The 14,358-nt window shown below is 48.1% G+C and overlaps 1 protein-coding gene across 5 annotated transcripts in view; it reads left to right on the top strand.

The window, feature by feature from the left end:
• Nucleotides 1–1,620, top strand: part of Prpsap2 (phosphoribosyl pyrophosphate synthetase associated protein 2) — a 32,358-nt gene extending 30,738 nt beyond the window's left edge. For all 5 annotated transcript variants that reach the window (XM_028857074.2, XM_028857073.2, XM_028857071.2 and 2 more), the window contains one exon: nucleotides 976–1,620. In XM_028857074.2, coding sequence (XP_028712907.1) covers nucleotides 976–1,134 — 159 coding nt within the window. In that variant the 3' untranslated portion in view covers nucleotides 1,135–1,620. The remainder of the gene's footprint in view (nucleotides 1–975) is intronic.
• The last annotated feature ends 12,738 nt before the right edge of the window (nucleotides 1,621–14,358 follow it).

Raw genomic sequence — 14,358 nt, 5'->3', positions numbered from 1 at the left:
TTCAGCATCAGTCTGGGCTACAGAGTGAAACTATGTCTCAAAAAAATTAAAAAATTTGTGTTTGCATTTCACTGATTGTGAAGCTTTTCCATTTGAATGAGGTATGTCCTGATTCAGTTATGATTGGCGTTCTGTATCATTCACCACTTCAGGTGTGTGGTACAGTGATGTTTAGAATGTTCCAGTTGTATGTTGTGTGCCCAGCTGATTTAAGAAGAAACATCCCCTGTGAACCATTATTGCGATGCCCTCTTAGTCCCCTGTTGCTTTATCTCTCTATGAGTCTGCCCATGTACCCATTTCACACTATGTGGTCATCTGTGACCGGTCGTAGTATTTTCAAGGTGTAGTAAGTCTCCATGCCTGAAAAATGCTCTAATGGGATGTGCTACATGTTGTTTCTTCCTAAGTTGTTAGAAACTTGAGTTGTTTACATATTTTACAATTAATTTTTATCTACTTTGTGTGTGTGATATATGTATATGAATGTAGGTTCTCATGTAGAGGTCAGAGGACAACTTTGAGGAGTCAGGTCTCTCCACAGTTGTGAAGGAGAGACCCAGCTCCAACCCCACCAGCAATGAACAAGAGTTCCAGTTTCTCCACATTTTCCCCAACATTTGTCAGTGTCTTTTGGGCTTTAATTGCTCTGATGGGGCTGAGGTCATCAGATCTTAAAGCATGAGCAGCTTTGTACTGAAAGAAGCAGGAGCTCTGGGAAAGGACAGGTCCCCATGGGGTAAATCCCAGAAGCTGTAGGGGACTACAGGGTGAACCTCAGATGAAGCCATGACACTGGCTGGCTTTGCTGTCTGTTTTCCAGGTTTGGCTTTGTTCTGTTCTGTTCTTTTTGTTTTGTTTGCAGTACTGGCCTGAACCCAGGCCTTTACACACCAAGCATACACTCTACAATGAGTCACACCCCAGCCCTGAAGCTGCTTGGCGTCTGATGCTCTTGTTTCTTGTGACTCACAGGTGGTGGTCACTAATACCATCCCACATGAAATCCAGAAGCTGCAGTGCCCCAAGATCAAAACCGTGGACATCAGCATGATCCTCTCGGAAGCCATCCGCCGCATTCACAATGGAGAGTCCATGTCCTACCTTTTCAGAAACATAGGCTTAGATGACTGAACATTTCTCCTGTGGCAGAAGTCCCACGGGTCAAGTGGGAAGCCCAGCATGCATGCTGGGAGGGCCCATGGCTGGCCAGGTACTCCTTTCCTCTCCCTATATCCTCCTGAGTGATTCCTGTGAAGGTACAAGGACCAACTTTTTATTGTCGGTTTAGGTTTTTGTGAGTTTGGGGGGTAATTTTTATAACAGAAAGACCTCCTCTTAAATAAAATAAGTTAAAACCTGATCATTTTTAGTGTAACCATTTAAAAAGATACACTTGAGTGAAGTTTTTATGCTCAGCCTTTTTTTAAAGTTGCTTGATCCAAGTGTTCAAAAAAGTTACATAACATGACCTGCTGTCTACTATCTACAGTCAAAAAGCTGCTGTTGGTTCCCGTACATGACATTTTTAGAAGTGCTTTTATAAATGGGCATATAGAGTATGTGGCTATTTATTCTCTGCAACAAAAGAAAGAATAAAACCTCATGTTTGTTTTTTAAGCCTCTGTATGTGGACAGTTTTGTTTCTGGAATAGACGGCCACTGAAGACCCGAGTCCCGCAGCTGCTCGTGTCTCCAGCTTCTGAGCTCTGGTATAGCACTGTGTGTGGTGATGCAGCCCTCGTTCTTATGGGTCCTCAGAAGCCTGGGAGTCCCTGACACAGAGGTGCTTAGCTGAAGCAGAAGTGGGCTGGCCACACAGCTTCATCACTGTGGCTCTGCCTTCTTCAGAGTCCAGCCAGCCCTCAAACCAAGATGCAGTAACTTATGCTGAGTGAGAGGCTCTGTGGGTGGGGCTTGTCAGTGTCCAGAACGAAGGATCGTCGGTCTGTCTTAAGCATTTCAAATTGAGATTTCTTTTTTTAAGGTTTCTTTTTAGTGTGTGTGTGTTTGTTTTACTGCATGTATGTCTGTGCACCACATACATGCCTGGTGCCTGCAGAGTTCCAAAGAGGGCATTGGATCTCCTGAAATTGGAGTTAACAAGTGTTTGTGAGCAGCCACCATGTGAATGCTGGGAACCGAACTCAGGGCCTTTGCAAGAGCAGTGGGTGCTCTGAACCACTGGCTATCTCTTCAGCCCCTGAAGCTTACAGTTCTGTCCCTCTTCATATACTAGCATGGAGCTGCCTAATCCCAGAGTGTTGGTGCCCCACATGGCCTGCTCTCTTAGCAGCCTCACTTTACTAAGGAAAACCCAGGTGTCCAACCCTGAGTTTGAAAACACATCTTTGCCAGCAATCCTGGAAGGAAGGAAGGAAGGAAGGAAGGAAGGAAGGAAGGAAGGAAGGAAGGAAGGAGTTCCAATCTTGACAAATAGGTGGGCCTGGGGTGAGTCTCCCGACAGCTGCTGGGAACACTGTCACCAGATGAGGGGACTCCGTTCTGACCTGTGCTAAAGAAACTTGGACTGTGAATGACCCTCTGTTCTGTGGCTTTTCTCCTCCTGCTGCCTTATAGACAGCAGGAGAGGAAGTAACTGGCATTTCACTTTGAACCAGGACAGCGCTCTCTAGTGGTCTTAGGTATGTAGGTCCCTGGTGGCACTTCAGCCTTCGCTTTGATACAGGAGGATGGGTCACTGTGAATGCTGTTTGAGGAGTGTGCTTTCCAGCACTTGTGGTAGGAAGCTTCCTGGGTTGCTGTGGCCACTGTGGCGCCAGGCCTGTGGTCCTCTAGGTGCCATCAACAAGGCAGCCACATTTACAGAAGAGAGGTGAGTAAAGGAAGGTGAATAATGGAAGCAGTGGCCTCTGGGTAGAAAACTCAGACCTCGCACGTGCTCCAGGGCAGCATGAGGTTGAGGTCTCTTTGGGAGGACCCCACAGCTTGGCATGAGGAGGGTCCTGACTCCAGCTGCCATAGGGCTTATCAGAGAGCCAAGAGCATGGAGAAAGCTATGCCAGAGGTATCAGAATATGGAGGGTATGCAGGTGCACATGCCTGGGCCCACATGTGTGAAGCACCGTGTGTATTCATGGTTAGAAAGGGCCATGGTGCTGAGGGCCCTGGGATTGCCAGAAAGGAGGACATACCTAGCTTGAGTTCCTACCCACTTACTTCCCTCTCAGAGTAAACCTCTGCAACAGGTTTGAAATTTCAGTTTCCCAGACTGTGCTCAGCCAGAGGCACCCTCAGCAGACTGCCTTCTCCACTTGGCAGTCAGAGACGATGTGGACTTGAATCCTAATCCCATAACAGAAAAAACTGTAGGTTGGGCATGATGGCACATCCTAGAAATCTCGGCAGGAGTGCTGGGAGTTGAAGGCCAACCTGGACTACCTAGTGAGATCCATACCTGCCTAGGACGGGCCGGGGGTATAGTTAGAGTTTACACTGCTGTGCCAGCTGTTGACAGATGTGTTAAAAATGAATGTATTGTGCCATCAAGAACGCAGGGTAGTAAGTCCTGAGCACCACGGGTGGCTGTAGAGCCAAACACCAGTGCAGCCGTCACTGTGCAGGAGTGGTCACCACTTGGCTCTCAGTCTCTTCTTTGCTCCAAGACCAGTCAAGCTAGTGAGAGGGCGGGGCCCTAATGAATCTTGAGACTACATCCACGGGTGGAGAAGTAACTCTCCAGTTGGCTGCTTAGGCCAGGAAAGAGCATACGGCGTGTTGACCACTCACTACCTCTGTTTGCTCAGAATGACCAATCTCAATGAAGATTTCAATGTTCTTCCAGGTCCCGCCACTGTAAGGTCCCGAAAGGCTCTGGGCTCTGGCCCTTGGGACCTCTCCCATTCTTGGGAGTTCTTACATTCACTCTGCTTGCTTGTCTGAATTCCCTTTTCTTGGTGTGAGTCAGTGAACTCAGAACCCACTGACTCAGGTGGCTTTGGTGACCATTGGTCATCAATACCTTAGCTCTCCAATCCATCACTATTAAAGAGCCCCTCTGAGAGTGCTATGGGGTGCGCTGGGTGGATCTACCTCTAAGTTACACTTTCTGTCTCTAAAATTGCTTCCAAGCACCCCACCTTCTCAGCCCATGGCCAGACCCACTTGCCGATGGCCTCGGCTGCAGCCTCATTCCAGGGTACGTGTCTGGCAGTGGTGTCATTCTGTCCAGGCCCAGATGGTGGTGCCCTGCTCTTCCCCCTGTCCTGGCTGGGCCTTGTAGAACCCACTTGGAACTGTATAGCTGTTAGGGTGAATAAAGACATGGCCCGTGAATAGGGCATGCTATTTATTATGACTTTACCTACTGAGCTCTCTCTCTCTCTCTCTCTCTCTCTCTCTCTCTCTCTCTCTCTCTCTCTCTCTCTCTCTCTCTCTCTCTCTCTCGTTCTCTTAGTCCTGCTGTTTTACCCGCTCACTTGCTCCATCTCAGATCTTTTACACTTCCTCAGCCTGGGGATTTTGGCGTGTGATTTGACTTCGATTTTTACCTTGTGGGTTTTCTGGTTGATTCACTCTGTCTTCTCTGATCTGCTGGCTCCTGGCTCCTTCCAATGCTGGGATTTCTCCTTTCATAAAAATAGGACAATGACTTCCTAGTTGATTGTTCTCACATCAGAGCTCCATGCCCAAGTTTGATCAGGAAAAAGCCTCTGGCCAGATTTCCTACAGCTCTTCCCTTTCCTAGGCCCTGGCTAACTATTACTCCTGTGTCTTACTGTGAGCAACCTGACAGTTCACTTGAGCTCTTCTCGATTTGAACAAAGTCAACTCCAGAAGGTTTATAAATGGAACCCACTATGGAAATACCTCCCAATTTCTACATGAGACCCTAGTTCTTCCCCCCTGGGCTCCAGGGCCTAGAGGATCTTCCCAACCACCAGCCCTTTCTGTCACCTCTACCCCACTAATGGCAGTAAAGGATTCTGTAGCACGAATCTTAAAAGTTCTTATTAATAAAAACAAACCCAGAGCCAGGTATTGGGGTGAATGCTGGAAGATCAGAGAAGCAGAACAGGCCACAGCTAACCTCACCTTGCTAATTGCTCCGCTGATCCTGTTTCCTCAGACTGGAAGCCTCTGTGTCCTCATCCAAAATGAATCTCAGCTGAACTGCTGCTCAAAAGCCTAAAAGCTTAACCAGCTGTAGTTTCTCGTCCTCACGCTTTAAATACCTTTCTGCCTCCTGCCATTACTTCCTGGGATTAAAGGCGTGAGTTGCCATGCTTGGCTGTTTCCAGTATGGCCTTGAACTCACAAAGATCCAGGCGGATCTCTGCCTCTGGAATGCTAGGATTAAAGGAGTGTGCTACCACTGCCTAACCTCTATGTTTAATATTAGAGTACACAATGTTTTGGGTAACACAAAACCACAGAATTCCTCTCTGGAGAAAGAATGAGGCAGTGGTTAAGCTCCCCTTAGGCACAAATGTGTGCTCATGGTGGTTGGAAACTAGTCAGTGATAAATGGAACACTCCCTTTGATCAAGTAACTCTCCAGCTGGATTAAGGAAGCATAAGGCAAGTGGTTTCCTTTGTGGTTGATCCACTGTGTGTTTAAAAATGACCAGTCCTGGGCCAGCAAGGTGGTTCAGTGGGTAAAGGTGCTTGCTGCCAAAACTGAGTTTGATCCTGGGCCCCCACATAATGGAGAGAACTAACTTCCACAGATTATCCTCTAACCTGCATGCATGCCATGGCATACACACGTGCACACAATACAGATACATAAGTCAAGGTATATTTTCTTGTAAATGATCTCAGCCTCCATCCAGTTCCCACCATGAGATCTGTAAAATACCAATGGCTCTGAATGTTAATTATCCAACACTCAAAGTCCCCAGGATAAACACACACAGATCTGCCTGCTTAGCCACACACGGCAGAGCTGGAGTGTACCCAGCAGTCCCTCTTGGCCTCACTTTGTCTGCTTTGATCTGAATCTGAATTTCGTTGAGTAGCCGACTACCTACCTAGCCTTTGGGTGATAATTAATATTTAGACTTAAAAGTTCAAAAGAAAAAAGTTGCTAACTTCTGTGATAAGTGTAATGGAAATTACTACCCTTATTGACTGCCACTGTATGCCAGACGTCCCAACCCATTAGCCTTAGCACTCCCTGTCCGAGGTACAGGGCAGCTGGCTCAGAGAGCATTAACCAAACACCCATGGTTCCTGCTTGTGCATGAAGGTGGTACTGAAGCTGTTGGGGTCTGAGCAGGGTGGTGGTAGCCCCAGCAACTTAGGCTGTGCCCCCACCCGCAACAGGACAATTAGAAAACCAGAAAGGAGGTATATTCAACATGGCCACTTTGGGAAGAGGAGCCAAGAGGTCCAGTGAGCCCCTCCACCCTAGACCTCTTCAGGCGCAGCAGTCCTGGTCGGAGTGTCCTGCTGTCTCAGCTCTAGTCTTTCCTCCAGGGTGGTCTGACAAGTTGTGAATCTTTCTGGGGACAATTTGCCCAGCCCAGGCTTCAGCCTTTTTCTTCTCTCAGCGTGAGATTCCTGGGGGAAATTGCAGTTTCTTGGGGCCCATTGTTCCATAGACTGATAGGCATGGGGTGCCTTATGGGTCAGGAAGCCTCAGAGGCGCCCAAACAATGCAAGCTCTTAGTTGCCCACCTGGATATGATGGTAAGATGCTGTGGTGAAGTCACCATCCACATGGTTCCAGAACACAGAAATCAGGCTAGAGCTGAGCTGGAAGCTCCCCCCTGCCAGCTAGCTTTTGTAGCAGAAAGTGCCACTGAGGAAGAAGAGGTAATGGATCCGGGGGAGGGGTGTCCGTCTTAAGTAGAGTTCCCACGGGTAAGTTGCCCATGCTCCGGTAGAAAACCTGCCACCCTCACCCCTGCAGGCACTCTCAACTAAATTTAGTGGGACACGAGAAAGACCTGGACTTTGGGGGACATTGCTTGGGAAGAGAAGGAGCTTTGGGGGAGAAGAGGCAGTGAACGGTAGCAGTGGTGATGACTTAAGTACCATACACACCTGACAGGGTGACTGAGAGTGGCCTCCATGGACTTGTGTGTCTAAATGCTTAGTCCCCGGTTGGTAGAACTGGTGAGGAATGACTAGGACACACATACGACCTTGGAGAAAGTGTGTCACTCAGGGAAGGTTCTGAGGTTTCCAGAGCCCATGCCAGGCCCCATTCGTGCCTCACACCACCTGTGCCTGTAGATCAGATGCAAACTCTCAGCTACTGGTCCTGCTGTGCCTGCTGGCCATGGACTCTAACATCTGGAACCATGAATCCCAAATTAAATGTTTTTTTTTGTTTGTTTTTTTTTGTTTTGTTTTTCGAGACAGGGTTTCTCTACGTAGCTTTGCGCCTGTCCTGGAGCTCACTTGGTAGCCCAGGCTGGCCTCGAACTCACAGAGATCCGCCTGGCTCTGCCTCCCGAGTGCTGGGATTAAAGGCGTGCGCCACCACCGCCCGGCTTAAATGTTTTCTTTTATAGGTTGCCTTGGTCATGGTATTTTCATGGCAGTAGAAAACCAAGGCAACATGCTTGGTGTTTCTGTGTGCTGTGAATATGTGTTGCTACCATTGGTTAATAAAGAAGCTGTTCTGGCCTATGGCAAGGCAGATTATAGCCAGGTGGGAAATCCAAGAGAGAGAGAGGGAGAAGGGCAGAGTCGGGGCAGATACCATCCAACCATCCAAGGAACTGTAATGCCACGGCCAAGTGGCAAAATACAGATTAATAGAAATGGGTTAATTAAGATGTATAGCTAGCTAGCAATAAGTCTGAGTCATAGACCAAACAGTTTATAATTAATGTAAGCTTCTGTGTGTTTATTTGGGACCGAGCAGCTGCAGGACACAGGAAAATTTCCACTACAAACATGTATGAAACAGTCAAAAATAAATGCATAAATAATCACTAGTAACTTAAACTAAGAAAGTTAACAGAAATAGTGAGAACTAGTGGGTAAAAGCACTTGGCGGGTGTCCTAGAGTTTCTGTTGCTGTGTAGAGACACCATGACCGCAGCAACTCTTATAAAGGACATTTAATTGGGGTACTCGCTTACAGTTGAGAGGTTTAATCCACTATCAACATGGTGGGAAGCATGGTGGCACACAGGCAGGCATGGTGCTGGAGAAGGAGCTGAGAGCCCTACATCTTTGATGTGTAGGTAACAGGAAGTGGTCTGTCTCACTGGGAGTAGCTTAAGCATACATGAGACCTCAAAGCCCACCTCCACAGTGACAGGCTTCCTCCAACAAGACCACACCTCCTAATGTCATTCCCTTTGGGGGCCATTTTCTTACAAACCAGGCAATCCTGATGACTTGAATTTGGTCCCTAGAACTCATGTAAAGGAGAGAATCAACTCCACAAAGTTGTCCTCTGACCTCCATATGTGTGCTGTGACATGCCCACCCCCCCATCATATATACACATGTAATAATAAATTCTTAACAACCCACCAAGATTAGCCTGTCCTCAGATATGGACCCCACACAAATGGCCTGAGATGACTAGGTAACAGCCCCTCAGCTGCTGTGGATGACTAGTGACTGCCAGCCCCTCGGCCACACAGTTCCTCCCACCTCAGCTGGACCAGTGCATTTAATAAACACCTTCCTACCTTTCCTAGCATCCTGTAAATTCACTTAGAGCATGCACGTCATCACCAACCTGTCCTGTAGTCCACACAGCACTTAGCTGAGATTATAACATTCTTAGTTGAAACATCTCCATGGAAAAAACGAGTGTTGTTTCCAGGCAGTCTTCCATGGGGTCTCTCTATGTGGCCCTCGCTGGCCTGGAGCTGGCTTTGTAGACGAGGCTAGCCTTGAATTCACACAGATACTCCTGCCTCTATCTTCCAGCTCACAAGTGCTGAGATTAAAGGCATGTGCCATCATGCATAAGTTTGTGTTGACATTCTTGATTCTGGGCAGACCTAACAAGCTGGGCTTAGCCAGTCATCTTCAGTGTGCCAATTAAACAGAGAAAGAGAAAGTGTATTTAACATGGCCACACTGAGAGGGAGAACAAAAGGATCTGTGACACTTCCTGGCCCAAGTCCATTTCCCAGAGGCCTGACGGAGGTTTAGGTTTAAAAAGAGAATGAGAGATATACATAACTAATAATCCTGATCAAGGTGTGGTCATGTCCATCACTGACCCATTGTCTGGGCTGTGATGAGTTGACAGGATGGTGTGGTATCTCTCCGCTCCTGTTTGGCACCAGGCTTCAACCTTTTCCTTTACTCAGCATGAGACTCCTTGGGAAATTCCAGGGTGCAGCATTACAAGATCCTTTGTTGGAACCTACACTGAAAACCTATGATGATCCATAGCAGGCCGTGGAGGAAACCTGGGTGGGTAGACAGTTGGGTCCTTCCCGTTTAGTTACTGTGTGATCCTCAGTGGGTTCCTTAATGTTTCTGCCTTGAGTAATTGATACTGTGGTTTTTAAATGTGAGATGTGCTCCCAGGCTCATGTGTTAGCTGGTGGTGCCTCCTTGGGAGACTGTGGAACCTTCAAGAGGTGAGGCCTGGCTGGTGGACAGAGGGTTAGGCTTAGAGGACACACTTGCTTGCCGTCTACCACTACAGTGTGACCAGCCTTGAACTGCCATGCCAAAGCTAGAGGCACCATGCCTCCCCTACCATAAGCCTAAGCCGAAGTAAGTCCTTCCTTTATGTTCCTGCTCATCAGGTGTCTTAGTCATGCTTCTATTGCTGTGAAGAGACCATGGGAAAGGCAACTCACAAAGGAAAACATTTAATTGGGTGGCTTACAGTTTCAGAGGTTCAGTTCATTATCATCATGATGGGACATGCAGGCAGACATGGTGCTGGAGCAGTAGCTGAGAGTCCTACATCTTGTAGGCAACAGGAAGTGGTCTGTGACACTGAGATCTCAAAGCCCACCCCTGCAGTGACACACTTCTCAACAAGGCCACACCTACTCTTACAAAGCCACACCTCCTAATAGTGCCACTCGCTATGAGCTTATGGGGGTCAATTGCATTCAAACTACCACATCAGGCATTTGGTTACAGTGACATCCATCAGAGAATTGGGAACATTGAGGTAGACAGTGGCTGTGTACAGTGAGCACTCACTAAGTATTAGTGATGGTGAGCAGGACGACAGGGACCTGAGCTGGCCCCTGGGGTTCCTGCTGAGCCCATGCAGCTTTGGAGAAGGCAGGGATGGTGAGGGCTGGATTGTTCAGTGGGGTGCTTGAGAGGACCTGTGAAGTGGCCGCCTGGACTTACACACCCAAAGCTCAGCCACCGGATCAGCAAACAGAAGGGAAGGGAAGCCAGGCAGGGAGGGTTGCCAAGAGGGTATGGCCCAGCAGATGCAGGTGCTGCACGCAGGTGGGCATTGGCATCTAGGAAGTGTCACCTGTCTGGGATTGATGAGTGAATGAAAGGGGTGGATTCATCTCCACTACCTTTCATAAAGCCTACAAGACTCTCCTTGGCTTCTAAGAAGTTAAAACCAGCCTGAACCGGCTCCCAGAGGAGCTCCAGCATGAGCCAGGGGTTCCCAGCCTTTTCCAAGGCAAAGGCTGCAGTCTTTTTTTTTTTTTTTTTTTTTTTTTTTTTAATATTTACGTATGTGAGTGCTCTATCTGCATGTACACTTGCATGCCAGAAGAGGACATCAGATCCCATTATAGGTGGTTGTGAGCCACCGTATGGTTGCTGGGAATTGAACTCGGGACCTCTGAAAGAGCAGCCAGTGTTCTTAACTGCTGAGCCATCTCTCCAGCCCCAAGGCTGCAGTCTTAAAAAAAATGCTCAAGCCATGTTGGAGTATGAATAGTGATGATTCTTTTACCCTTTGTCTTCCTCTTCTCGTACAAGCTTGCTTTGAGTCCTAAACATATCAGCAGTTCAGATATATAACTTTTGTGTATAATGAGAGGATATGTCTACCATCTAATCTGTTGTCTTCTATCACCTAATATCTGCCTATCTATTAATTCTTAATTGATCCATCTACCATCCATTATCTATCATCTACCCACCTGTCTATCATCCACCTATCTTTAACCTATTAATTATTAATCTATCCATCTACCATCCATTATCATCTATCTAATGTCTCTCCATTATCAATCATCTGTCTGTCTGTCTGTCTATCATGTAGCCATCTAAAATCCTCTTGTTTGTCAGTTAGAATCCATACCAGACTGCTGCTCAGGCCAAGCTCTCCTGTAGCAGCCTCTTTGTTCTGGAAGTATCGGCCCTCTCAGGAGCCTGTTTGTGACTCCCTAACAGACACCACAGGTGCTCTGAGTTCAGGAGAATAACAGGTGCCCGTCTCACATCACCAGGGAAATTTACAGACCTCAGGTTGCCAGGCTTTAGGACATTGGAGGGCTTCAGGCACATCCCCCACACTAGTGTAGGGCGTGCGCACACCTCCACAAGATGGGCACTCCCCTCATTTTCTACATACATCCCTTCTTGTCCATTCTACATACATCCTTTCTTGGCAATTCAATACCTCTCTCTCCCTCTCCTCTGCCACCCACAAGGGGACCAGAAACAGCCTGACCACATGAAACCTCCCCCTTCCTCAGAGACCTGTAAGAAGGGATCCACACTCCGCCTCGTGAGTCTGAACTCTCCTCAGAGTGCCTGCCATACAGCTGCCCATTGGCCCATGTTAATGTGATCTTTATAACACTTCTAATAAATCTCTTATCAAAAGGCTAGTCCACCTCAGTGTCCCTCTTGAACCCAAGCGTCTATCTATTGTCTGTCTGTCTTTTATCAACTAGCTCTGCCATTTACATTTTGGCATTCGGAGTCACTATTTCCCACTCCATTGCGTGAAGCCAGTTGCCTGGCCTTTGCCCTGGATGTGGCGTCCCCCAGCCTGGAGGCCCCATTATGCCCACATCTCCTTGCCTGGGAGGCTGTGGAGGGCATTTCCAGAGTTCTGCTCTTATACTTGTCTTGCACTGGTACCTGTGTGGTTGTCCCCGGTAGGTACAGAGAGCAGTTGATAGCAGGATAGCAGAAACAAACAATACATCCCTAGATGAAACATGGCCTGGCCTTGTGCTTAGCTTACCAGCTGTTCAGAGTATATGGGAATCGTCAAGGCGGGGCTTCCAGCTCTTTCCAGCTCATCTACACAGAGCACTAGTCAGCCCTGGGCCACAGTCCCAGGCTACCTAAGAGAGAAAATCCTTCAGATGCCTCCCCACAAAAGCTGTTGCTGATTCCAGCTTGGAGGAGGTTGACCAGAATACCCGCTCAAGTTGCCTCTTCGTTTCAGATGAGGCCTTCCTGAGAAAGCCTGGTTAAGGTGGCCAAAGCCACCCCAAATTATCTAATGGTGGGGCCCTTTATCACCTCTAAAAGTGACCTATGGCACGTAGTATCAAGCTGACTGTGCACCCTCCCTCCCACATGAATAAGCTCACCTCTGCAGTGAGTCCTCAAGCCGCTCCTGGCCTGACTCAGTCTTTGACTTGGCTGTGCTTGCTGGGTGTCGATGATTACACATTTGTCTTGCTCTGGTCCCAACCCCCACACTGATGACCGACTCATTCAGAAAGTGGGTCTCATGAGTCCAGGAACTTTTTTTTTCCTTCAGAGATGATGTTTATTAGAGGGATGCTGTGCCGCCTTCCTTTTTGGGCCAACTGCTGTTATTTTCTTATTTTATTTATTTATTTATTTATTTATTAAGAATTTTTTAATTCATTTTACATACCAATCACAGATCCCCCTCTTCCCTCCTCCTGCCCTTCCAGCCTTAACCTCCCCCCCCCCAACCTACCCCTCATTCCCTCCTACAAGAAGGTAAGGCCTCCCATGGGGACTCAGCAGAGCCTGGTACATTCAGGAGAGGCAGGTCCAAGCCCCTCCCCCTGCCTCAAGACTTTCTTATTAGATGGATGCTCTATGGTTTGAACACGTCCCCTAATCTCTCTTACTGGAAATTGCAGTCACGTGGAGACTGAGAGGTGATTAGGATATAATTACCTGATCCATAGGTTGTAGCCCCAGTGGGTCTGTTTTCAAGGCTGTTATCTCTTGGAGACATGCCTCTCTGCCCTGCTTCTGGACTTGCAGGGTCCCCACCAGAAAGACGAGCCATTCTAGATGTGTCTCTTGGTCTGGTTTCCAGAACAATGGGCTACGTGAATCTTTATAAACTACCCAGCAGTATTCAGTTGCAGTAACAGAAAATGGCCTGAGAAACAGCTTTTTTTTCCCTTCAAGACAGAGTTTCTCTGTGTAGCTTTACACCTTTCCCGGGACTTACTCTGTAGACCTGGCCTCGAACTCACAGAGATCCGCCTGGCTCTGCCTCCTGAGTGCTGGGATTAAAGGTGTGCGCCACCACCGCCCAGCTCCAAGGCAACTCTTTTTTTTTTTTTTAAATTTATTATGCATACAATGTTCTGTCTGCATGTGTCCCTGCAGGCCAGAAGAGGGCACCAAATCTCATTACAGATGGTTGTGAGCCACCATGTGGTTGCTGGGAATTGAACTCAGGACCTCTGGAAGAGCAGTCAGTGCTCTTAACCTCTGAGCCATCTCTCCAGCCCCCAAGGCAACTCTTGCACAAGAAAGCATTTAATTGGGGCTTGCTTACAGTTTCAGAGGGTCAGTCCATTATTATCACGGCAGGGAGCATGGTGGCAATCATGGCACTGGAGCAGTAGCTGAGAGCTACATCCTGATCACACACAGAGGAGAGAGACTGGGCCTGGCCTGGGCTTTTGAAACCTCAAAGCCCACCCCCCTGTGACACGCCTCCTCCAGCAAGTCCACACCTCCTAATCCTTCTAATCCTTTCAAATAGGGCCACTCCCTGGTGACTAAGCATTCAGATATATGAGCCTATGGGGGGGGGCATTCTTTTTTGTTTGGTTGGTTTTTGAGACAGGATTTCTTGATGTGGCCCTGGCTGTCCTGGAACTCACTCTGTAGACCAGGCTGGTTTCAAACTCACTGAGATCTGCCTGAGTGCTGGGATTAAAGGCGTGCGCCACCACAGCCCTACACAGGAGCCGTTCTTATTGAAACCGCCACACTCAATAAAGCTGGATGTCACCCAGTGGGTCTTTCAGACTGGTACAAGTGAGTATTTGATTCACAAACATTGCAGACAGTCACTTTGCACTGAGCCCAGCTTGCAGGCAAGTGTAGTGGGGGCAGAACCATGTAGTCCTGCTGAAGCCTGTGCTGGGAGAGACTCAATTTCCTGCCTTGGTCTGGTCCTGCACAGAAGTTAACCTTTAGTCTCTGCTCAGGGTTGCCAAGTAACAAGCTAGGTGGGATTGTAGGCCAGTGTGTTCCCGGTGGTAGCCACTCACTCATTAACACCTCTGG

The sequence above is a fragment of the Peromyscus leucopus genome, chromosome 8b (assembly GCF_004664715.2).
Source record: "Peromyscus leucopus breed LL Stock chromosome 8b, UCI_PerLeu_2.1, whole genome shotgun sequence".
NCBI lineage: Eukaryota > Metazoa > Chordata > Mammalia > Rodentia > Cricetidae > Peromyscus > Peromyscus leucopus.
Note: the sequence above shows the minus strand (reverse complement) of the source record. Positions and strands in the feature narration are given on the sequence as shown.